Raw genomic sequence first — 23,205 nt, 5'->3', positions numbered from 1 at the left:
CAATGCTCTGCCCCATCTCTGCTCCTGACTCTTTAATTTACTCATACAGTGCCCCTGACCTCCCTGAAGTCACCTGGGGCTTATATCCAGAAGGAAGAGGATTGTCTTCTAAACATGGTATCTAAACAAATCACACACTGACAGACACCGCCCCCCCCATGTATATCAATGAATTGTACAGAAACATTTGGAGTGTTGGTTTACTCAAAAGAATAAGGACAAACCAGCCCAGGACAGCTCCACCATTTCTTGCTAACCCCTGACTGTCTCTCCTTGCAAAGAGATTATTAAGGAACTGTGAGCACTAAATAAAGCACTAATAAAGAAGACCCCCCACCCCCACCAATAAGTGAGGCTAGTGCCTGGCAGACCATGGACATTGTACAATGGGAACTGGTGGAATAGCAAGCATCTGTCTAAGTTCCCTCTCTTAGATGACACTGAAATCTGGAAGTAAGTAAAGGTGTTGAGGGCTTGGGAGCAGGATCCTGGGGTGGTTTTCAGCTTCTTAGACTGTGGGAAAGGGTCTATGAAACCCCCTTCCTGCTTTGTGCTGGGCCGCAAACCGAGCACCAGGTTTTCACATGCATGCATGTGAGCCGATGACTGCAACATCAAGTGGTCACCTGTTTCTGTGAATGCTCCATAGGCAGAACGTTCGTATCACCTCAGAGACAACGTTTTTCCATTGAATCACTCACATATTCAGCTGCTTGTTATCTGGAGGCTCTTCACACCTCACTTTGAATGTGTGTAGGAAGGGAGCAGGCTGCTGATTGTGCCTCTCCTCCACGCTTGTTCATCATGACCTGTGAAAGAGGTTATGCATTTTCTGAAGTTACATGTGTAGGCCCTCTATGCACAAAGGAGGGTTCTTGAATAGGTATGGTCACCAAGTGTGTGTACAAATCCTCTGCGTGTATACTTTGTACATGCCTAGGTGCTTTCATAGATCACAACTGATGGACGCAGGGGGCAAGCAAGTATGATCTCACCATCCCAACACATTCTATGTAACATGTCCTCAGGCGTAGAGTAATCCAGTGTAGAGAAATCCAGAGACGTACACGCTTGTCTGAACCAGCCCTAAGAAAACAGACTATCAAAAAATCAGATAGGCTCCGCTAATCTGCCTAGGTAATAGATATGTGAAAAAGGCTAAATTTTGAGAGAGGCATCTATTTACTACACAGTACCAGGAAGAAAACCAACACCCCTATCTCACAGAGTGTTTACAGATAACCCTTTGAAAAATGTCTTCTCTTATGACAGTATTTCAAGTTGTAAGTATCCTTTGTCAAGTACGCAGCGGTCTAGGATTTCCGCTCATATTAAACTAACAAGGAAGAACAATGCATTTAATTGGACCAAATAGGCCAGCCAAAGTCAATTGGCAAAGGTCTAACAAAGTGGATAGAAAATTCTGGTTCCTTTGACCCCTTCATATTACTTTATATATAACAACAACAGCAACAGCAACAGCAACGACATCTGTGTCTTCAGAAAATAATAACCTCCTTTATAGATACAAATTGTTCTTGTGATCAGCTCAATCTGTGATTCCAAGTCAAGATTACTGACCATCATAAAGAACAAACAAGGATATGCTGGCTAGTATATGCCATACTGGGATGACTTGGTCCCAATCCAGAAATCCACAGCAGTTCTTGCAAAGCCCCAGATGATCAGCATGAAAGGGAATGGGGTTTCTTATACCAACTTTAGCCTCCAATATGGGGATAGAGAGTAGGAGGCACAAGCAAAGCAGCAGATCTCTGGATCAGGGCCAGAAGTGCAGATTCCCCTATCCTCCCCATTACAGCCTGAGCATACAGATGTGGGGAATCTACTTGTGGAAACCTCTGTATGTACACAGAATGCCCCTCTCTGGGTTGGGATGCTGGTGTCCTGGCAACACCCTTTATAGACCAGTCTATACAGTACATTTTCCATTTTTGGCTACAGTTCTACAACCTTGTGGAATGAAATGTTCTTGGATGTGTTTTTTTTTAAAACCACCTATTATTAACAGACGTCAATATAACTTAAAAAAATGCAAGAAGACATTTACTTTTAAAACTGGATCTGGGACCAATTATTAAAAAATGTTCTTATCACACAGATGCAAGGCTTGTTTTTCAAATCCTAGGAGAGCGAGCCTTTGATATGCTAGTTACCAAGCATAAGAGGATACGGGATTATATAACAGAATGTAGCTACAATTAACTCTCCTCTTAATTATCTAATACATATGGAATATTATTTCAGAGAAATGTGACACACAATGATATTTACATCGTCATGGGATCAGTGTTTTTCCCATCCTCCCCCTCCCCCTCAAGTGAAATTTACAGTTAAATTGTGAAGTCCTGAGGACACTGCAGTGGAATGCTATAAAGTTTATTAGTATAACAAATTCATTTTATTTTGAGGACCTGTGCTATTTGCCAAAAATAAATAAACAGCCTATATTCATTTAAATTTTTAAAAATAAGGCAAACGAATTAATGTGGGATGGTTAACAGCACAATCCTATGCATTTCTACTCAGAAGTAAGTCCCACTGGGTTCAATGGGAGTTACTCCCAGGTTACTGTGTATAGGATTGCAGCCTACTTATTCATTTTTGTTCTGAACTGTTATGGAATACATTGGTTTAAATTTTGGAGCGTGTTTACTTTCTAGAAAAAGACATTTCAGTGCTCAAAGTCTGTCTGGAAACATCACCCTCTGATCTTCAAGCCCTTAGCCATAATATGTGGGGACTCTGATGTGTGGGGACTTTCTGTAATTTTTTTAGTGGTAAAAGAAATGCACTCTGTACCTGCTCAGGGATACTTTCATTGCTTCTTACTTCCTGTGTTCCAGGGTACAGCTCTGAAATTAAAAACAGATGTCGGGGCAGAGAGCTGGTGAATCCTGGCACGTATTAAGTCCTGCTTATGAACCATGGATAGAAATATTAATTACTGTGGCATCCAGCCAGGCAGGCCTGTTAGCTGGGCTGTGTGGGTAGAAAGAGGTGATGTTAAGAAGTTCCCTAATATCACAGCACTCCATCTGTCATGGCCACCAGGAAGATATCCATGCAGGCACCTCTTGTAGCTGAAAACGCTGGAAGGACGGGCTGCATCCTAAGTTATTCACTTTGGTTCTGAACTGTTATGAAATACATTGGTCCAAAATTATGAAACCTATGAACTGTGTTTACTTTCTAGAAAAAGATATTTCAAAGCTCAAAGTCTGTCTGGAAACACCACCCTCTTAGTGCTCTAAATTATTCCTTTAAAAGCTTTTGTAGGTGGTGGCATTCCATGCACTCTAGCACACAAAGCAAGAAGTGAAACATCAAATCCCAGAAACGCATCAGTGGCGAGTGCAGGAATGCAGCTGTGCAGGCTGCACTGAGAATGGGATGGAGTGTTTACCACATACATACCAGTGTATGCTGCTGGGCCATGGTGGGGGAGAAGTTACAGGCTAGGCAATGGTGGGACACCATCACGACGAGCCTGGACACTAGCCTTAGAGACCAGCATGGGACAGAAGCCACAATGCCTTTGGTTCATGCTCATCTTTAAAAGGCCAGCATGTAGGTGTAGCATGGTGGTATCTACATTAGTGTTTTCCAACAGCCCTATTAGTCTATGTACCTACATTGATCCGTGTCCACTGTGTAGACTGATGGGAGACCAATTTGGACAGAAATGCCCCACAAATCTAGAACAGATGTGATACAACCAGCTCCTCCCTCATCTCTTGGGATTAGAGGTATCTGGATGAGTCCAAAACCACAGGCAGCTGGATGCTCTTCTACTAAAAATACGATTGCACAGACTAGAAGGGAGCTGGAATGGGCTTAAAAACAGCAGTGTGCAGTTGGGTTAAAGTTTTAAATGCACTACACAGAATAGAATGGCAAAACATTGTTGTTTAGGCATCTATATAAAAATCTCCCCAAATTTCCCAAATGATCTCATACGGTGTGACAGTGTCTGCCTGTAACTGCATAACAGGTGTTTGATGTTCTGTTTTTTACGGGACCAAATCTCTGATATCATAGCAATGACCTCTGCTGAGTAATGGAGCCAGGGCGAAGCTGTGAACAAGATGGTTTGCATCCAATGTTGAGTTGCATGGATTGTTCTTTGACACATTGGTTTCCGGAAGGGGGGCTTTTGATATGTGTCCTCAAAGATTTAAGACATTTTCCCAAGAATCGGTATCTTCAACAAAGTGCAATACTGCAGGGAATCTACCGTTCCATAAAGCACGTTATGGATGGCAAGAGTGGCAGGATCCGGGGAAAGCAAGGCAAAGAAGAGAATCCAAACTGATTCAATGGTATGAATGCATACCCTGCTCCGGAGCCATGTTTTTCCCATTTATGGCAAGTTCCACTTCTAACAGATGAGCTCTTCTCGTTTTGTTTTAAAGAGGAAAAAAGGCAATAAAATTAAACTCTATGAATGCAGTCCTGGAAAAGAGTGGCTTTCCATCAGTGATCACCTGTGCGCCGGCGGAGGTAACAGGATGGAGTTGTGACAAACAGGATGGCAGTCACTACAACAACTGTGCTTCAATGCGAAGCCAATGGAGTCCTTGCCGAACGTAACGGACCAGATTGGTCATACTGCTGTGTTGCGTTAATGGACCCATCACCAAGTCCAGGTCTACGAAGAACTCTGCAAAATAGGAAGCGGGATAATTTTCTGCCCTCTTCTAGGACCGCTGTGTACAAGTGCATTCACTATATTACTTCACTTTAGCTTATTAGTTTTCTAATTAGTTGCTTAACTATAATTTTTAAAAAATGGCTGGTCTCTGAACACAGCATGTTTTCTGCAGGGTGGGTTATTGCATTGTCTGAACACAGTGTGTTTTCCGAGGGTGGCTTGTAATCCATGTAGTGTGTTTTTTTCCCCTCAAACAAGCCATCTTGAGAACCCATGGCTTGTTCTTGGGTTGTTCAGGGTGGTTAACAAGCCACACTGCATGGATTACAGTGGACAATCCATGGATTACATGGATTTCTGCCACCCTGCAGAAAACGCGCCACATTCAGACAACATGATAACTCACCCTGCGGAAAACGCGTTGCATTCAGACAAGAAGATAACCCATGGTTGAACAACTACCCACACTGGATGGGTTAGCATGTTGTGTGAACCCAGCCAATATATAGCTCTAACTGGCTTACAACATTTCAGAAAATAATAACAATAATCAGCAATAAAATCTAATAACATTATTAAAATGTCTGCGCAGCAACAGAATATGGGGTATGGTTTGAATACGGAAATAAAGTGATGCAACGTAATCCTATGCATATTGACTCAAAGGTAAGTCTCACTGGGTTTAAAAAGGCTTACTCTCAAGTAAGTATCTGTAGAGTTGCTTTTTAGAAATGTAAAAACAGATATAAGATTCACCATCATTATTAAGAGTATTAATAGCAATTGTTTTCTAAAGCCCAGGGAATTAGTTTTGTAGGTGCCTAATAAATCCTACTACTATTACTACTGCTAGTACTGCTACTAATTGAATACTTGTAATTGAATGCCAGGGAGTATGGGATTTCTCATTTTATCTGTCTCCTGATTCAATTCAGGAGGCAGAGAAAAATCTGAACCTATGATCCCTAGCACGAAATGATAGACTGAATCTGCAAAGCTTTTCCTTTGTCAACTGAGCCCTCCACCCCCCAAATTTTACAAATGTACAAGTGATTTGTTTGGGAATGGGAACTGATAGGGGATGGCTGAGCTGTGGTAGGGCTTGTACGTGGGGGTGAATCCCATTTGAAGGTGGACCCAAACTGCCTTAAATGCGGCAAGGCTTTTCAAAGGGGTTTCTGCACCCTCCCATTTCGAGTTCATCTTTGTTACTGACAAAGACAACTGTCAATAGGAAACATACTAAAATTTAAAATGTGCAATACAAAAGTACATCTGTATCTGGCAACTAATGAAGGTTGAAAGAACATTTGAAACACAACCTTGCTCCCTAAACATCCACATCTATTTCAATATATCAGTCATGATTTGCAGAACTGGGTGGGTTGAACCCTTAAGGACTCACGAGACTGGGCTTATTTGAGCAACAAAAGAGACTATATAATGTTTTGCAAAAAAAGAGAGATGCAAATGGGAATTTCAGCAGCTGATTCTCTCTGCACTTAGCTTTAGGAATAATAATAGCTGGGTATGTTTTCTTTCTGCTGGTTGAGCACCTGAGCTACTTTGACTCAATTCCAGGCAGAACATTTAACAAATCCACAATCCACAGAACTAATCACAAGATTATCTCTGTATTTAGCCAAATGGCATCCTTTTGTTTGTTTTATCAAGAATGGATCTCATCTCATGTAACCTCCTGTAAAACATGCATTTTACTGGTCTACCTAATTGCTCTCTTATGTTATTCTTTTTCTCCTTTATTGTTTCGAATGAAAAAAAAAACCTAGTTCATAAGTGATATGAAATCTTATGCATTTAGAACTACTGCCATCTCTTATTTTTGGGGGAGATGGAGTCCTATTCTTACTGTTTATCAAATAAACATAAGTTTAAGGAAGATTACCTCTATATCATATAATTACCAGAGAACCCATTTGGACTGGCAGCGGTAAGATTTGGAAATAATTTACTTCCAAATATTTGAAAAAAGAATGCATTAATGGGTGGGGGATAAGCACATTCCATACATTATAAACAGCAAATGTATGTTTACTATTGTAGGTACCTATGCTCGGGAGCTGTGGCTGGTCCTACCAATCTCTATTTGGCATTTGTAACCTGTGTAACATTTGAAAAGTGATTCATCAAAACATGAACCTGCATGGAATCCATTTGTGGCTTTCACACAATCTTGGGTGTTTCCATAGGTTTCCCTCAGGGGGAAAAATGTACTGGTGGGTTTGAATAAGAAGTTACAATAGCTGGGATTGTTTAGAGGGTAAGGGGAGACATGATGATAGAGGTGTACAAAATTATGGAAGGTGTGGAGAATGTGGATAGGGAGACATTTTTCTCCCTCTCTCAAAATACTAGAACCTGGGGTCATCCTATGAAGCTGAGATTCAGGACAGTTAAAAGGAAGTACCTCTTCATACAGCGCAGAGTTAAACTATGGAATTCGCTACCATGGGATGTAGTGATGGCCACCAATTTGGATGGCTTTAAAAGCGGGTTGGACAAATTCCTGGAGGAAAGGGTTATCAATGGCTACTAGTCTTGATGGCTATGTGCTACCTCCAGTACCAGAGGCAGTGAGCCTATGTACACCAATTGCTGGGGAACACGGGTGGGTGGGTGCTGTTGTGCTCGTGTCCTGCTTGTGGGTTCCTGGTTGACAGCTGGTTAGCCATTGTGTGAACAGAATGCTGGACTAGATGCATCCTTGCTCTGATGCAGCCAGGCTCTTCTTATGTTCTTATGAAGATGATGGTACATTAGAAACATTGAAAGCTGCCTTATATCTAGTCAATGCACTGGTCCATCTAACTCAGTATTGCCTAGCTTAGGCCCAGGGGGCAAATCTGGCCCTCCAGGGATTCCAGTCTGGCCCTCAGGGGTTCCCCAGATAGCCATGCCCCCTTCCTCTGGCTCCATCCCCTTTCCCCCAACCGCCAATCATTTGATGGTTTCTTGTCCCCACTCTAAAAGGTTGAAACGCCTCTGCTAAAGTGTAGTTTCTGGCAGTAAGAACTTTGAGCTACAATATGCTGCTATGTATTTGTATTTTGGTCCCACTCTTTTGCCTTTGGCCCACCCCCCTTTGCCTTCTCTCCTGCCCACCACTGGAAAGTGGCCCCTGAGAGCTTCCATGAAATTGCATTTGGCACTTGGGCTGAAGAAGAGGCCTCCCACCCCTGGTCTATGCTGATTGGCAGTGGGGCCTTCAGGATTTCAGACAACGGTCTTTCCCAGCTGTAGCTGGAGATGCCAGGGACTGAACCTGGGACCATCTGCATAAAAACATGTGCTCTGCCACTGAGCTAAGGACACTCTTAATCCATATAGGAAGATCCTTATACTATTGGTCTGTCTAGCTCTGTATTGTCTTCACTGACTGGCAGCAGCTCTCTGAGGTCAAGACGGGGGTCTTTCTCAGCCCTACCATGGGATGTCATGGCTTGGATCAGGGACCATTTGCATGTAAAGCATGTGCTCTACCACTGAGCTATGATCCTTCCCCTCAAAAGAAAGTAAGATTTCAGTCTTAAATAAAGGGCTGATTTAAATAGGAACATATGAAGTTGACTTCTGTCATCAGACCATTAGTCCATCCAACTCAGTATTGCCCACACTGACTGGCAGCAGCTTTCCAGGGTCTCAGACAGGGCTCTTCCCCAGTTCCACTTGGAGATGCCAAGGATTGATCCTGGGACCTTCTACGTGCAGATCATGCTCTCTACCAGTCCTTTACAGTCCTTTGAGGTTTGCCTGTCCTAAACTTTACTTATGCATCTGCTTTCAAAGAAGTATCATAAGAACATGAGAGTTGCCCTGCTGGATCAGACCAAGGGTCCATCTAGTCCAGCATTCTGTTCACACAGTTGCCAACCAGTTGCCCATGGGAAACCCACCAGCCAGGACATCAGTGCAAGAGCCATCCATGTTTTGTTCACCTACACGTATCAGCATCAAGTCAACAGTGCTGAAGAACCTTCTTTGAAGTGAATCCATGAGATGAGTCACAGACATGAGTGCTTGCTTGCCTTCTACATGTGGCAAACAGAAGGTCAGGATTTTCAATAGAGTTGTAATAAGTCACATCTCAGCGCGAATGCCTTGATCACTGTAGATGTATTCCCCCCCCCTCCAGCTAGCTTTTAAAAAAGTCAACTTTTATTGCAGCTGTTGGGTGAAAAAGGCCAAAGCTAAGATGTTACTCGGAGGCTAAAAATGTGGGCCTCTTTTGTTCCACTCCCACTCTACAGTTCTTATAACCCAGCTTTCACACTGAGCTAAATTTTGTTTCTAAGACCCTATTCAGAAGACTCTTTTGTACATTGTTTTTTTCCAACTTTCTCCCTGCTATGAAACACAGATCACTCCACCGTTTATGACTTCTGGGGTTGCAGCATTTGGTCAATTAATCAGTTAGATCAATGGAATAAAACATTAGGAAGTGGATTTAAATTTTCTTTTAGAAGTACTTGAGAGAAATACTTAAAATATCTGCAGATGGAGAGCATCATATAAAAAGAGGTATGCCTTCCTGTGTGTGGTCAGAAACAGGAATGCCTCTTCTCAGATGATATCTGCTCTCATCTAAAAATAAACTATGCTTTTGTTCTGTGTGACTATTTGACTTTATAACTTCATAGCTACAGAACTGATGGCACTTCAAGTCCTGCTGAAATCAGTGGGACTCAGGTTACTCATGACTATTTTTCACTTAGATTTTTGATGGCACATATTTTTGTATAGAAATGAAATAAATGAAACGAAGGAATGCTTGGAGCATTGCTGCCCACCAGTGGAGGGGCCCACCAGGGGGCACTTTGTCTAGGGCCCCTCAAACCTGGAGCTGGCCCTGATGAGGATTAGAAACATCCTTTTCTTTAAACAAAAGTAAAGGAAACTGACTTTCTGTGACTCCTGTCCCTTGGGGTCATGACTCCCACCTTGAGAAAGAATGTACTAAGCAACAACCAACAAAGATGTAAATCAGTCAATCAATCAATCATTCAGTCAGTCTGTCAGTCAGTCAGCATCTACCCTTTGCTTGCAAGGTTTAGACTTCATGTCTAGCCATAATCAGACAGAAAACAATTGGATTTCTCAGTCTTTCGAGCACAGAAAGCATGGAAAGGGGGGCACCTTTGTTCTCTTTTGTCAGCTTGTCAGCCATGTCCCAGTGCTCGTAGCTTCGCAGTACATTGTTGGTGATGTTGACGTGGCTGGCAGCCATGTGGTGGATGCGTTGGGGAATGGTTATGGTCCCTGCTGAGGAGGACCCTGCAGTTCCTGTGGTGTTCCCAAGAGAGCTGATGGGTGATGGGCTTAGAGACATGGGGGACGGCGTTTCTGTGCTCCTGGGAAAAGGGGAAGAGTATGAGTTTCCATATTGGGAGAACATGCTAGTTGTTCATTCAGACATTGGCACAGCTCGCTGTTGGAAAGTCTGGTGTGGCTTACAGCAGAGTTGCTTTATACAGAGAAAGTGTAGCAACACAACATGTAGTGTTGAAGGCAATAAATGCAAGCTAGAGCCACTTTAAAAGAAGTTCAAATAAACTTACTTTATTTGTGCTCTTATGCACATCATCAGAGAAGGCAACCGAACACTATTTAACTTCAAGCACCCCCTAAAAGCTGGATGCATGAGTGTAAGTAAGTGAAGGCATGAGATACGGTTATTTTCTTCCTCTCTGGAGAGACCACATGGTGCTTGTTGCAGAGGCACAGGAGAAGGAAGAAGAAGGGGAGGGATCAGGAAAGAGGAACTGATCAAGCTACAGGGCATTCTCTATTGCCCCCTAGTGCCTGGAAGCATGCGGAGTTGTTCCTCTTATCCAGCACTTGTGACTTTGGTGGAACAATCCAGGTGTGCCTTAAGAAAGATGTGTGTGGGGAGGTGTCGAACTTCACCACAGAGATATATTGGAGAACATCTCCAGAACATTGGAGGCATCGAAAGGGGTGGGAGGTGAATGGGCCTCCAGCCCCTGAAGTGCACACTTACCAAAGGGATAGCAATGTACTCATGAACCAGTTGACCTAAGCAATTCATATTACAGACTGAGGAATATGTATTATCAGACTGTGCAGTCTGTGTGACCAAATCTGAATGTGCCTTGTTGCCATGGGAACCTCAGGGAAGAATGTCCCCCTCCCTGATGTGGGTAGGTGGGGGCTTCCCCCACTTCCACCGTAGTAGTATAGCATGAAACTAACTGTGAGGGAAGATGGAATGTAAACACAGAATCTTTCCTACGGCAGAGCCTGCAGGCTAGACAAACATCCCAACTCTTTCGACACAGCCCCACACCAGACTTACACTGATGGAGGGCCAGTGTGGTGTAGTGGTTAGAGCAGGTGCAGACAACTTTTTTTTTTTTTTTTGGCCAAGGGCTGCATTGCCTGGTGGGTAATTTGTTGGGGGCAGCATGTTGGCAGTGAACAGGGCCAAAGCTAGTGGTGGTCAGGGCCAAAGCCAAAAGTTGGTGGGTTTTTACTTTCTGCCACCCCTGCTTCCCACTCTTCCTCTTCCCACACAGGAGGCCAAAGCCAAAAGTGGGTGGGTCACCCCTTTTTTTCTTTCTTCCACCCTTGCTTCCCACTCTTCCTCTTCCCAGATAGGAGGCTTCCAGGAAAGGGATAGATCACTCTGGTCAGAAGTCTGAACTGATTGCATGCAGAAGGCTTTTGAACTGAGGCTGAGGGCCACATGAAATTTGGCCATAGGCTGCAGGTTCCCACCCTTGGACTAGGACTGGGAAGAACCAGGTTCAAATCTCCACTCAGCCATGAATCTCCCTGAGAGTAACTGGCTTCCTTGTCAGTTACTGTCTCTTTCAGCCTAACCTAACTCAAGGGGGTTGCTGTGAGGATAAACTGGGGAGGGGGAGAACTATGTCCCTTGCTTTGAATTCCTTGGAGGAAAAGTGGGATAATAAATGAAGCACAAACAAGCAGTAATTCAACCAGCTTGAACACTCATTCCCTGTCCTGTGCGCTGTAAAGGGGTGGGGGTGGGGGCTAGGGATCCTGAATGGGTCATTCTAAGCACGCTTGCCAAACTACAATTCCCAGAATTCTTTGGGGGAAGCCATAATGGTGAAACTGGGATATAAATCCTTGTAAACTTGCAGTGTAGATATGGTCTTTTTTTTTTTCCCTGAGGGCCTCTTTCAATGTGTAGCAAGGTCTACCTGGTATTCCACTTTCTAAAATAGTCATTTTCACACCTGAATGGATGGCAGTTGAACATATATGAATATATGCATCTGCCTTAGACTAAATAGGCCCATCTAGCCCAGTACTGTATCTTTAAGCGGAGGCTGGTGGCTCTGACGTCAGTGGGGCTGTGAATCCACTCTGAGTTTCAGCCAGAACACTGAAAGAGCTATCTAAGGTGCTGAACCTATTTTGGGGTGGGGGTGGGGTTCAACACCTTGGATAGCTCCTTTAGAGTTCTGTCTGGTTCTGACTAAAGCGCAGAGTGGATTCACCAGCCCCACCGACATCAAAGCCACCAGCCTGCATTGGTGTCTAGTTGGCTGGCAGAGGTGCTCTAGGGTTTCAGGCAAAGTTCCAAAGAGAGGACTTTGGTAATGGAGAGTGACTGAAAATAATAATGAAAAAAAACCTATTTTAATTTTTTTCCTTCACACTGTGAACATTATTGTCAGACAGATAAATTAAAAAAAGAATCCAGCTATGCAATATGTTTTCAGCTTCCAAGATTCCCAATAGAAACATCATGAGCCCCTAAGGCTGTCCCTAATTTGCATATTTTATTAACATCATTCCAGTGTTTGACAATTAATCTGCTGTATAATCCATCAGCTCTTTCTCTCCAAGTTGAGTAGTTAGCGTTTGTCTACTCCTTGTGTTAAAAAATAATGAGCCTCCCCAAAGCGGCAGCCCACCTCCCAAGGTTGTTGTGAAACTAAATAGAATTAAAGCTATACTACAATAACAACAAAAACAACAACAACACACAGAGGGTCAAACCACAAGTCATGTTAAATATGCCATGCGCAGCTCCCTATGTGTTGTTTGCTTACGCAGAAGTACGTATGGGATTTCTGATCTGGATTGGGACTGCAGTGCATTGGTTTAATCCTTCCCTCCCCTGCCATGACTTCCCAAATCCATAGCAGTTAGAGGCAGTAAGAATAACAACCTCCCATTGGTGCCAATGGGAGGTTTTTTTTTTAAACTATCTCTAATTGCTGCACTGTGTGTGTGTGTATGTGTGTGTGGGGTGGGGATGGAGGGTTCTGGGTGTGTATCATGGCTGGGTTGGGAAGGATTAAATCTCCACTCCTCATATGCTGTGCTCCCACCCTGGATTGGCCCCTACTGACCTTTGAGTAATCCAGACATACATAGGGAGCTGCATGCGATGGTATTTATCATAACATGCAGCTCGACCTTAAGGCTGCAGTGCAACACGTAGCTTCCTGGGAGTAAGCCCCACTGAATACAACAGACTTACTTCAGGATAAATATGCATTTGACTGCACTGCCCAAATATTTAATGAACAACAATGGTGAGAGTGACATGCTCTGCAGTGGTTATACGCAATGGCAAATATTAATTGCTCCATTTCTGCAAGGATGTAACCAGTTATATATTCAGTGTAACTAGCTGAATCAAAACAGGGAATGAGCATTGCTTTAGTAAAAGGGTGGAATTTGCAACCACAAGATGACATGATGGCAACCAAGACTCAGGCAGCTTTAAAAGGGGAATTAGACACATTAATGGAAGACAAACCTCTCAATAAAGCTATCAGGAAGGATAAGGTTACTAAGCATGATGGCTCTATCTGCAGGATCAGAGGCAGCAGGACTCTTGAATAGCAGTTGCTTGCAAACCACAGTGGGAGAGGTGTATTTCACATATACATATACATATACATATATTACACGTGTGTGTATCTATATCATCTATATCTGCAGGATCAGAGGCCTCTTGAATAGCAGTTGCTTGCAAACCACAGTGGGAGAGGTGTATTTCACATATACATATACATATATTATGTGTGTGTGCATCTATGTATATCTACTTCTATCCGCCATTTTGCATGGGAACAATAGAAATAAATCCGTCTCATAGCTGTAATGATTTTCCAACCAGCCATTAGAAAACACTCAATGTGCATTATTGGCTTACCATCAAAGCCTTTGGTGGAAAGAGCTATGGCAATTTGCTCCCAAATCCAGCTCCCTCCCCCGCCCCCAATAAATGGTGCACCATTCTGGAAAGCTCCCTGTGAGGCGCTGGGGCACACATGGGATTATGAATACTCTTTAAGAACAGACATCCAGACTTGTTTCTATTTGGCCCCAGTTCGTCCAGGCAGTGTTTGATAAGAAGCTGTGCTTTAAGTTACCGACTGAATGCTGTGCTAATGCTCTTGTATGGATTTTCTTTTAATTCTAACACTAGCAATTAGAAAACATCTGCTGGCTGAGAGCGGCACTGTGGGGTTGCCTGTTGCTGTCTCACACCTTGAAGGGGAGCTTGGCAAATTCCGGTTTCTGGTGACATGATTAACTCCCCTGGCTTCAATACTGGGGGTTGTAACAAAATCCCAAACATCTGTGTAATGCTGACATTACTTCAGCCCTATCTACCCTGTTATCTTTATCTGGCACTTTATCTGGCACAGTTTTCCACCAAAGAATTCTGGGAACTGAAATTTGCTGTCAGGTTACTGAGATGCTTTGGTTAGAGATCTAACACTCTGAACTATAAATCCCAGGTTTCCCCAGGAAGAAGCAATGACTGTTAGAAATGGCACTGAACTATTAAACTGCAGGGAATCAGGGCTACAGTGGCCATGTGCCTTATTTTACAGAGGACAGTCCTCTGTTTGAAGGTGTTCTAGTGGAAAACACAGTAGATGCGACAATCCTGAAGTCTGCCCACTCTGATCTAGGATGAAGGGATACCCATCTACACTGGGAGGCCATTTTGGGTGACATTCCCTTGGCAAAACTAATAGCTCGTTTAGCCCTTACTTGCACCTGCAGCCATCAGGCTGGTTCATGTAGCTCTGTGACTCACTGCGAATCTGCCTATATAGAATTGGGGTTTCTATATATGCAACTTGCTGCATCTGGCAAAATCTCCAATATCTGGGGAGAACTGGGGCATAGTGAGTTGGGATCTGGACATGTTCTGATCGATTCTTCCAGGATAGTTCAAGGCTGGCAATCAGTTGAGAAAGGACAATGAATAAGATGATTTCCAATATGGGAACAGTGGTTGCATGAACTGAGTGAAAATCAGAAGCATTATTTCTGGCCCCTGGGGCAGAAACCAATGGGGCGCTGCTGCCCCTGCTGATACTCTTATGCCTCACCAACTCTGTTGTACAACCGAGCCCCACCACTTGTGCAAGGGCGATTTAGCACTTCCTGGGCAACCCAACAGAAGCAAAAATGCTTGTTTCTGGAAGGTGGCAGGTCAGTGGAGGTCACATAAGGGAGTTCCGCCGACCTGCCTCCTTCCAGAAACAAGCATTTCTGTTACTTTGGGAGTTTCCCCTAGGAAGTACTAAATCTCCCCGTGTAAGCTGTGGGTCTCGCTTGCGCATTGGAACTGCTGGGACCTGCCGCTTCTGGAAGGGAATTGTTGGGGGCATAAGTGCCCATTGGATTCTGCCCCTGGAACTCCAGACATGCTAGGGCTTTCGCATTTGAAGTTCCTCTGATGTACCCCAGGGCTGATAAACACGGGCGTAAGGCCCTTGTTGAGAGCAGTGGAGGCTGGTGGCTCCGATGTCAGTGGGGCAGTGGATCCACTCTGGCTTTCAGTCAGAACCAGTCAGAACTCCAAGGGATCTATCCAAGGTGCTGAACCCAACCCCCCAAAATAGGCTCAGCATGTTGGATAGCTTATACAAGAGCTTCAACATCCAAAGCCAATGCCTTAGCCACTATGCAGGAAGCGTAGGGACTAGGGATGTACGAAAGGGACTTACCTTGTCCCGCAGCTTTTTTCGTGGTGGGGGGGAGGCGCTTCGCTTCTCCCCTCGAAGTTCATGCGAGGGGGGGAGGCTTCCCGCCTCGCCTGGCCGAAATTCAGGCAGGGCGGGAGGCGCCCCATCCCTCGTGAAAGTCAGGCCGGGTAGAAGTGAAAAACAAAACAAAAAACCCCCCACCCCTGTGATAGGCTACGTAACGATTAACGTAGCCTATCACGGCTAGATTTGCAAAGTCAGCCGTGATAGGCTACGTTAATCGTCATGTAGCCTATCACGGGTGACTTTGAAAAAAAAAAAAGCACGTACGCAAATGGCGGCTCCCATAGGGAGCCGCCATTTGCGTTCCCTATTTGGTCCCTGTAAGGGCAACGCTGACTTCTTGCTAGGGATGTATGAAACGCTATTTGCGTTGCCCTTATTTTCGCCGTAGTCTACGTAAATCTTTACGTAGACTACAGGGACCAAATAAGGAACGCAAATGGCAGCTCCCTATGGGGGCCGCCATTTGTGTACGCGCTTCCCCCCCCCCAAAGTCACCCGTGATAGGCTACGTGATGATTAACGTAGCCTATCATGGCTGACTTTGCAAATCTAGCCGTGATAGGCCACGTTAATCGTTACATAGCCTATCACGGGGGTGGTTTTTTTTTTTTTTAACTTTCCTTGTAATGGCGGTGGCGGCAGCCGGTCAAAAGACCGGCTGCCGCCCCTGCCCCTGACGAAGACCCGACGAACCGCCGCCGGGAGGGACATTCGTGAAAGGTAAGTCCCATCTCGGGGGGGGGTGGCGGGGGGGTGGCGGAGAATTTCACCGCTGATTTCGGGGGGCTGAATGCGTTGGCACTCGGGGAGAAATTCTCCCCCATCCCTAATAGGGACAAAAGAAGCTGTCTTAGACCAGGGAAAACCATTTGTCCATCAAGCCCAGTTATTCTGATTGGCAGAGAGTCTCAGGCTGGGGTCTTTTATTATTTATTTATTTTATTTAAAACATTGTATCCCACCCTATATCATTCGGATCTCAGGGCGGTGTTACAGATAAAATTAATTTAAACAATGTAAAGCAATAAATAATTTAAGTAGCTAAAAACATATTAAATCATTAAGCTAGCTAATACCAATTTAAAATCTAAAACGATAAAACAGTTAAAACAGTGTGCAAACTCAGGGAATACAATTAGCCCTCAAAGGCTTTGGTAAAAAGCCATGTTTTAACTTGGCGCTGAAATGAAACCAGTGTCGGTGCCAATCGGGCCTCCAAGGGGAGGGCATTCCACAACCGGGTGCAACAGCAGAGAAGGCCCTCTCCCATGTCCCACCATAGTGTATGTCTTTCCCATCACTGGCTACTGAATCCTTTTTACTGGACATGCCAGGAATTGAACCTGGGACCTTCTGCATGCATAGCATGTGCTCTACAACTGAGCTGTGGTCCCTCTCCATAACTTCTCATATGCTCTAGCTGTGGCTATCGAGGAGCCCAGAAAAACAATCAACTCTGCAAAAGTCCAAGGCCAGGCCACCCAGAACTAAAAACAAATCCCTATTCGCACTATATTAGGGGTGTAGAAACTCAGGGCCGGCGGCCAACTCTGGTTCTCCCAGGGTCCCAATCTGGCCTTCTGGGGTTCCCCAGATTGCCCCCCTCCTTTCCCATGGCCACTGATCGTTTGGTAGTTCACTAGCTTTTGTGGTTTAGTTACTGACAGTAAGAACTTTAAGCTAAAGTATGCTGGTATTTTTTTTGATATTTTGGCCCTGCTGTTTTTGGCTTCAGCCCTGCTCACCACTGGAATGTGGGCACCAAGAGCTTCTTCAAAATGAAATTCAGCACACAGGCTGAAAGAGGTTCAACACCCCTGCACTGTATCTTTGTTCTCCTCTTTGTCTACAACCAGCACCTGCCCTGTACAACTTGCAATTCACCAAATCAAATGGAGCTCACCAGCCATGCATTGTGCCTTGCTCATTACTTGCTTCCTGTTTTCAAATTCCATACTGGCAGATCATTTATGTTCCTGGTGGGCTGCACTACACATGGCTGGTAAGCTGTGTTCAGCTCGATTCCAAGTGTCATGCCTCCCTTGGACTCCTCCGAGGAGGAAGGGGAATGGCAGGCTCCAGACCCAGGGGAAGGGACCAGCGCAGAAGGAGCCTGTGCCCCCTCACCTCCTGTGGACGCTCCTTGCCCAGCTGCAGCCTCCCCAGATGATTCAGAGGGTGAAATGCCACCGACCCCAGCAGAGCGAAGGTGGCTGCATGTAAAAGAACAACGTAGGCAGGCCTCTGTCTATTTAAGACAGAAAGGCTCTCAGAAGCAAGAGGACTGACTGCATGCAGCTGTTTCAGGATGCTGCCTTTAAAAGCAGGAAGCAGGCAGGGGCAAAGCTGCTGGAGAACGCCGTCTTCACACGTCGGGTCTCATCAGCCTTGCCTCGACCCTGAACCTGAATCTCAGCCTTGCTCGTGTTCCCTTGTGCTTTGGATTTTGGATTGGAAAATGCACTTCTCTTTGCCACATTGCCTTGGATGTGAATGAACTGGTAAAGTTTCCCGCTTCAACCTCCTTTTCTCTCTCTCAGCCTTGGACAGGTTTATGACCCTGGCGTCAACCAGTGAGTTATTGCCACCAGCTGCAGTCAGTTGGCAAGAACTGACACCAAGGTGTGCAGGGCTGGTCCATAGTACGCACGTGTGAAACAGGCAGGAAACGTTACACAGAAAGCTATGCATGATTGACACTATACTGTGGTTTTAGATTTGAGATGGTGCTGTTTTAGCATTATTATAAAGGTTCAGATAATTGGTTGACTAAGTGCCTTCATGTGTTCACCGCTATTACGCCTCCAGTTTTATTAAACAGCACTTACCATATATCAATGAAATATTCATTGGCCTTTCATTACTGAACAAATCATTGGGGAAAAAAAATCATTGCCCTGGAGATTAACTTTACTTTGGCATCCTGGAACGACCCAGTACTTCCTATCCAATTAACAGCTATTTTTATGGTCCTCATTTGGCTTTGAGAATCAAACTGATGAAGAATTTGGGATCAATCAATCCACATGAAGCCTTTTCTTGTTCTGCTTGTCAAACTGTAACTCATGGAACATTTAACCATAATATAACAACTTATCTTCATCAACAAAGAAGTCTCCCCATCCCATATCCCATTTAACTATCATTTCCATGAACAAGGAATACTTACTTTCCATTGCCTCCCCAAGGCGATGGGGCCTGTGAAACTTTGGATGAATTCTGTAAGAAGAACCAGGATTGGAAATAAAGAAATCAGCCTTTGTTTGCTCGACAGCAGACACAAAGGAAGATTTAAATTGCATTAATATTGATCACTGCAAGACAAGGCATTTCCTATTTAAGTGGCAAAGGAGAACATTATATATAGAACCATGCCAGCATAGTAATTCCTTTTAAATGAAAAAGGAGAAAAAAGAAACACAGGTTGGATAATTAGTGGGCTCTAACCAGGAGTATAAAAGTCAATGAAAGACGTAATATACCAGAACTCCAGAATAAATCAGGCACCTTTCATGAAGAAGTGGTTTAATTATCCTTATCTAAAATTCCTTCTGCAAAAGGTGCTTTTTACCTTGCGGGAGAATCAGCAAACTTTTCATCAGGACACAAAACCGGAGGATGATAACTTGAAATGAGGGGAAATTGCGCCTCATTATTGAAAATACTTGTACATTTGTATTGAAGCATGTAGTGGGTTTTGTTTATATTGGTAAGCCTGGCTTCCCTGATCTGAGATGCAAATGTCTGTGCTTGTGTATGTATAGGTTACAGTGAATGTCCAAAACATAGTTAATCTTAAAAAAATCTAGATGAAACTGTGATGGTCCAGGAGTTTCAAGATACACTATGGATTTCGATGGTGGTTTCTTCTGCAGAAGGATCCTTCAGTGCTGCTGAGTCACTGGAGACTGGTGGCTCTGATGTCAGTAGGGCAGTGAATCCACTCCAGGTTTCAGTCAGAACGAGTCAGAACTCTGAAGGAGCTCTCCGAGGTGCAGGATTCACTGCTCCACTGACATTGGAACCACCAGCCTCCACTGTCCTGAGGCATTGCTCTTCTGCAATCAGGCTGCAAGTGGAATTAAAATGGTAGTTCTGCATGGCACAATATAGGACCATATTTCCCATAAAAACCTCTCAGTGCTGTGCCCTTAGATAAGATCCTACTGTAAAGTTTAATCAGAAGGAAGTCCTATTTAGCAACAGTCTCAAAATTAACTAAAGAGGCAGAAGCCAAACATTTTAAAAGAGAACAGCTTGGAGGAACCTGCTAATTAAAGGGTCAATTGTAGAAAGAGGTATCAATATTTCCTTGGTAGTCCAGACTAGGTAGGCTGGTGCTGCAATGGAGTTTTAAGTCAAAGGCGGGGGGCACTACAACTCAGGTGTGAAAAAACAAGCAAGGACAACATGGAAAATACTAGAATGCAATGACTGGACAATGACAATGGCCCATTTTGGACGTAACACTAATCCATAGTTTAGCACTACATGAATTAGCACAAGTGAGACTCACGAGCTTGCATCCCCCATAGCCTCTCTTCCTCTAGCACAGCCATGAGGATGAAATGAGAAGCATCAGCTTCCTGCTCTAAACTAATCTGAGTTCACTGTTACATCCAAACTGGGGTAGAATCCTTGTTAGCCTCAATTTTAAACTATAGTTTGTTGAAACAAGCCAGGATGAAATGGTGGTTTATAATTCAGGCATGTTGTCTGGGTGGAAGAGGAGAATGCACATCATTCTACAGGAATAAACATTCAAATGCTGGTACCTTAAAGTATTCCATCAGAGATCTGGAGTACTTCATAGCATGGTCCTTCTTTAGTTTAAACATTCTCAGGTAGAGAAGGGATAAACATCGGTAGCTGTCATTTGGGGAAAAAAAACTACATTACTTCTGCTTAATGAAATTGCAAACTGTGGGCACAATCCAGTCAGCGTTAAGCACCATGGTGGGCTGGCACAGATCTAATATTCAGTGCTCTTTTTAAAGCCATGATTATCTCCCCAAAGAGATGAGGATTGGGCTGTGGAATCGTGTGCTCCCTTTCCCCTTTCTGCAGTGAATTCTGCCAGCTCTCTTTACCATGGTTAAGCATTACCTCAGCACAGACATTACCATGGTTCTTGCTTAATAATTGCAACCAGTTTCAAACCATGGTTTAGAGAGCCTGAGAAGCCCTATGTGCACCAGCCTAAAGTCCCATTGATTCCAGTAGGAGAGACCTAAGCACATGCTTAACTCTTTCGTTTAAATCAATTGCAGTTAAATGCACATGACTTTGGCTAAATCTCATGCTCTCTTTATTTCTTACATGGTTATTATTTATATATTATTTATTATAGAATTTATAAACTGCTCCACATTGAGAAATATTGGAGTGGTGCACAATAAATTAAAACACAACGTGCAAAATGTTACAGCGAAAGCCTCCAAAGAGTTCAGGGTGGTGCACACGGTCCTCTGTCTTTTATCTTCACAACCACCTTCTTAGGTAGGTTAGGCTGAGAGAGAGAGTAACTGGGTCAGCCAGGGAGCTTCATGGCTGAACCAGGAACTACATAAACCTGAGTTGCCCTTGTCTTGGTCCAACACCCTGGCCACTCCATCACTTGTGGGCTTGCCTTCTGGACCAAATCCACAACACTGCCCAAAAGGAGACTGCAAGGCAGATGAAAGCTGTTGCTCCATCTCCTTGCTCTTGTCACGGCTCATATGCTTGGAGAAGGCAGGTAAGCAGGAAGCATCAAGAAAAAGGAAATGCAAGAGGCTCTAGAGCAGCCTTCCCCAATGTGGTGACCGCCAGAAGTTTTGGACTACTCCCATCAGCTGGAAGCAGCATGGCACATGATCAGTGATGATGGGAGTTGTAATTAAAACATCTGGAGGGCACTAGGTTGCAGAAGGATGCTCTAGGGCAGGGGAGAGGAACCTCTGGCTCCAGGCTTAATCTAGCCCATGACACTCCCAACCTGGCCCATGGAGGCCTTGGCTCCCTCCGTGGGTTCCGCCTCCTGCCCAAGCCCACCCACAGGAGCCTACAAGGGGCTTAGGAAGAGGGCAGGAACTCCCCCTGTTATCTCTGTTCATTGATCATTGATCAGAGATAACAGAGGTCTTCCCCTCTCTGCTCCCCTTCCCAAGTCCCCTGGTGGCTACCAGAGGCTTGGAGAGGGGGTAGGAAGAGAAACCCCGCTGTTATGTCTGATGAAGAATTGGAGATAACAGCGGGGTTCCCCTTAGCATGCTGCTTAGCCACCCCATCGGGAGGGTGTTCGGCGTGCTAAGTGCTTCTCCAGTGCCATACTCCAGCCAGTGCTTGTGTGGGGGAACAATGATGTCAGGGGACGTGGCCACATCTGGTGACATCGGAGGTGTGGCCATGCCTGTTACATCATCTGGCCCAAGGAGAGCCGGGTGTGGGGAATTCAGCCCCCCAACTCCACTCAGTTCCCCTCCTCTCCTCTAGGGGGTTAGCAGTGGGCACCTTGCTGGGTTTGGACCTGTTTGGATCATGACCCTGAACTTACACAATTTTGAAATGTGGAAGGAAGCTCACCATAAAACTGCCAATTTCTTGTCTCCTTCTGTAGCCGAAGAGCCGGTGAAGTTCTTGAGTCTCATTGCATATCTTCAGAGAGAGATTTAAGGGGAGTGAGGAGAGGGAAATACTGAGTGTTAACAATGATTCTTCAAGGAAAATTGGTGACATTTAGAAATCACTGTCTCTTAAAAGATATATGATGTAACGATCTGTGTTATTTGTATTTTTATTATTACATTGTACTGTTTTTATCCTTATGTTGTAAAGCACTCTGGGTACAATAGTAGAAGAGTGGCTTATAAATCCATGATTTAACAATAATGACAAACCTTGGAAAAAAATGGTTTCCTTAGGGCTGCAGTCAACAATTATAAACCAGGAAATGCAACTGGAAATTATAAGCACATTTTCTACTCCAGATGAAGTGAAACATATTTATTTTACTATTTGTTTTATTTTATTTACAGCATTCATATCCCGCCTTGCAGATCTTGGCTCCCAACAAAATAACAAGAAAACCAAAATAACTGATAAAATGTAATATCACATAAAACAAATAACAATAATGCCAGCAATGTTAAGATAAATGTTTAAAAAGATGGCAGGGGCCAGAGAAAGAATAAGAACAACAAATAAAATAATCCCTCAAATGCTTGGGCAAGTAAGATTGTTTTCACCTGGTGCCTATAAACTAAAAGTGATGGTGCCAGGCTGGTGAATCTACCTGGGGAGCACAAATGGGGCACCACCTTTTCCATGGTTGCCACCTGCCTACCAGGGTGGCCATGTGTCCTCTTTTACAGAGAACAGTCCTCTATTTGAAGGCATCCTCTTTCTGAAAGGCTCTCCAGTTCATGTCCTGTTTAGAGGTAAAGGAACCATAGGAAAGAAGAGCTAGGCCTTGAAGATGCCCATCATCAGCACTTGGACAGCAGACTG

At 44.3% G+C, this 23,205-nt stretch overlaps 1 protein-coding gene across 1 annotated transcript in view; it reads right to left on the bottom strand.

Moving 5' to 3' along the window:
* Positions 1-1,202: 1,202 nt before the first annotated feature.
* Positions 1,203-23,205, bottom strand: part of AFF2 (ALF transcription elongation factor 2) — a 574,244-nt gene continuing 552,241 nt past the window's right edge. Inside the window, exons 17-21 of the mRNA XM_084813687.1 lie at positions 22,282-22,353; positions 20,493-20,586; positions 18,887-18,936; positions 9,830-10,044; positions 1,203-4,684 (exon numbers count right to left, since the gene is read on the bottom strand). Coding sequence (XP_084669813.1) covers positions 4,563-4,684; positions 9,830-10,044; positions 18,887-18,936; positions 20,493-20,586; positions 22,282-22,353 — 553 coding nt within the window. The 3' untranslated portion in view covers positions 1,203-4,562. The remainder of the gene's footprint in view (positions 4,685-9,829; positions 10,045-18,886; positions 18,937-20,492; positions 20,587-22,281; positions 22,354-23,205) is intronic.

The sequence above is a fragment of the Heloderma suspectum genome, chromosome 9 (assembly GCF_057233095.1).
Source record: "Heloderma suspectum isolate Gila_16-S chromosome 9, 16-S_ref, whole genome shotgun sequence".
NCBI classification, from domain to species: domain Eukaryota; kingdom Metazoa; phylum Chordata; class Lepidosauria; order Squamata; family Helodermatidae; genus Heloderma; species Heloderma suspectum.
The sequence above is the reverse complement of the archived record's forward strand: the minus strand, read 5'-3'. Positions and strand labels throughout refer to the sequence as shown.